General features: G+C 46.2%; 1 protein-coding gene across 1 annotated transcript in view; it reads right to left on the minus strand.

The window, feature by feature from the left end:
• Positions 1-2,400, minus strand: part of LOC144515983 (claudin-1-like) — a 10,795-nt gene extending 8,395 nt beyond the window's left edge. The window contains exon 1 of the mRNA XM_078247222.1: positions 2,131-2,400. Within this exon, the coding sequence (XP_078103348.1) occupies positions 2,131-2,347 (217 nt within the window). The 5' untranslated portion in view covers positions 2,348-2,400. The remainder of the gene's footprint in view (positions 1-2,130) is intronic.

The raw sequence follows: 2,400 nt of genomic DNA on the forward strand, positions 1-2,400 counted from the left end.
AGTCACCGTTTCTGGGTTACTGGACTACAAAATGCCGAGGCCCTGATGGAGCTCCAGGGCCTGCAGCTAGTCGTGATTTATAGGATTGAAGGGACAGTAGCAGCTAACGAAACCCCTCAAATTCACAAAAGTGCATTAATTTGAAATCAGACACAAGTGTTAGCGTTGTAAGAACTTAGAGTAGCTGTTATATAAGTGACGTGACGAAATTCCAACTGTAAATATATTATAGTTTTGCCGAAAGTGTAGCTAGCTAGCTAGCCTCGATCTTTAGCTACCCATAGGATTGAAGGGACACTAGCAGCTAACGAAACCCCTCCTATTCACAAAAATGCATTAAATTGAAATCAGACACAAGCGTTAGCTTTGTAAGACCTTGGGGTAGATGTTATATAAGTGGCGTGACGAAATTCAAACAGTAAATATACTCTAGTTATGCCGGCAGCCAGCCAGCTCCGCGGAGCCCCGGTTGTCCAGTAACCCAGAAACGGTGACTTTGCCCTGGGTATGGACCACAGCAGGCTGCCCCTGTCTCGTCAGACTGTGTGGACCTCCTGAAATCCGACACGTTTTAACAAATTTGCAAGTAGCCATCAATTTTCGTAAAACGGCCCATATTTGAACTTTATATAGTTGATTTCTCGCATTAAAAAAGTCTCAGAAGTGAATTTAGTAACGAAACGTTGCAGTGTCTGAAATATGAGACCTGCTGTCTCGTCTCCAATGTGTTTGTATGTGGTTCGCTCAAACCAATCAGCGCGCAGCTCATCTAAATATTCATGAGCAGACCATATTTGGAAGAAAAGCTCTTGTTCCAAATAGAGCCATAGTCACAGGGTAGTTAAGGGCAATGTTCAGCCCAACCAATGTTACATACTCTATTAGGAGACCTTAAGGAACAGTGTGAAATACCCTAAATCATCATTCTATCACCCCTTTAAGTCTGCTTGCGCAACATTGGGGGGGCTTCTCAAATGGGGGTACTCTGGAGGACTGCAGGGGGTACGTGTCCCTCTAGGGGTACTCTGGAGAACTGCAGGGGGTACGTGTCCCCTCTAGTGGTACTCTGGAGGACTGCAGGGGGTACGTGTCCCCCTAGGGGTACTCTGGAGGACTGCAGGGGGTACGTGTCCCCCTAGGGGTACTCTGGAGGACTGCAGGGGGTACGTGTCCCCCTAGGGGTACTCTGGAGGACTGCAGGGGGTACGTGACATTTTTTGCAAAATGTTTTTCAGTTACAAGGCTGTAGTTACTTCTACTGGCTTTTTATTCTCACCTTTTTCTGAAGGTTTTGTTGTTTGTTTTGACCTGTTCTTGCCTTTCTTCCTTACATTTTTCTACTAAGTTTTTGTCTCTTTTTTCAAAGTTTGTCGCTTATTTGAATTTTTTTGTCACTTCTGTCGCCCTAGTGTTGCCTTCCTTCTTTCTACTGGGTTTTATTCAAAGTATTTGTTACTATTTTCGACCTATTCTTGCCTTACGTCCTTCTTTCGACCGTCTTATTCCAAGTTTTTGTCTCCTTTTTCCATCATCATTTAAAGGACAATTCCGGCGCAAAACGAACCTAGGGGTTAATAACGGATGTGTCCCCACTCTGTCTCTCTCTGGGACATGTTTTCATGCTAATTGAATGTGTTTGTAGCTTGAAACAAGCTAGCGCGGACCGCTGGTTAGCTTACAACGCTAGCATTCGGGGCACAGGGAAAGTAAAAACAAATCGCTATTTATACCACTAAAAAGGCTCAAAATATCACCAAACTTCACCGGTAGCATAATGAGGGTCCCTAAATGTTAACCCAAGCATTGAGAACATTGTAAGTGTACAGACAGTTTATTAAAAAGATAGATTATAAAGACAGTAGCTCCCAAGATGGCGGCTGTCTTTATAGAGACTTTGTTTTTCTACCAAAAATTATCCGTGCTGATTAGGGCGTACATGGCTTAAAAACACTGTTCAAAGGGGGAACATTATTGAAAAAAGCTTGAGAACCAGTGATCTACAGTGTACACATGCAGTATACATGGTATTTAAGTCTGCTTGTTCTTGAGACGCCCCCCCTGTAGAGAATCAGCGAACACGGCTTCATACAAACGCCACAAACGTGTCCGGTGTGGTTGCAGGTCTCTCACCCGGCAGGCCCAGCACCGTCTTGAACTTGCTGCACTGCACGGAGCCGAGCGCCGTAGCCGCGCAGCTCATCCACAGACCTTCAAACTGCCACTGGCTGCTGCTGACCGACTCTATCTGGCTCCGCGTCTTCCACACCTGGGACGACGTGCAGCTGGACTGGAGACACCAGGACACCACGCCCAGAATCAAACCCACGACCTGCAGGCCCGGCGACATGCTGGGAGACACTGGGAGACAGCGGGAGACAGCTGGAGACAGCTGGAGACACT

The sequence above is a fragment of the Sander vitreus genome, chromosome 3, assembly GCF_031162955.1.
Source record: "Sander vitreus isolate 19-12246 chromosome 3, sanVit1, whole genome shotgun sequence".
In the NCBI taxonomy this organism is placed as follows: domain Eukaryota; kingdom Metazoa; phylum Chordata; class Actinopteri; order Perciformes; family Percidae; genus Sander; species Sander vitreus.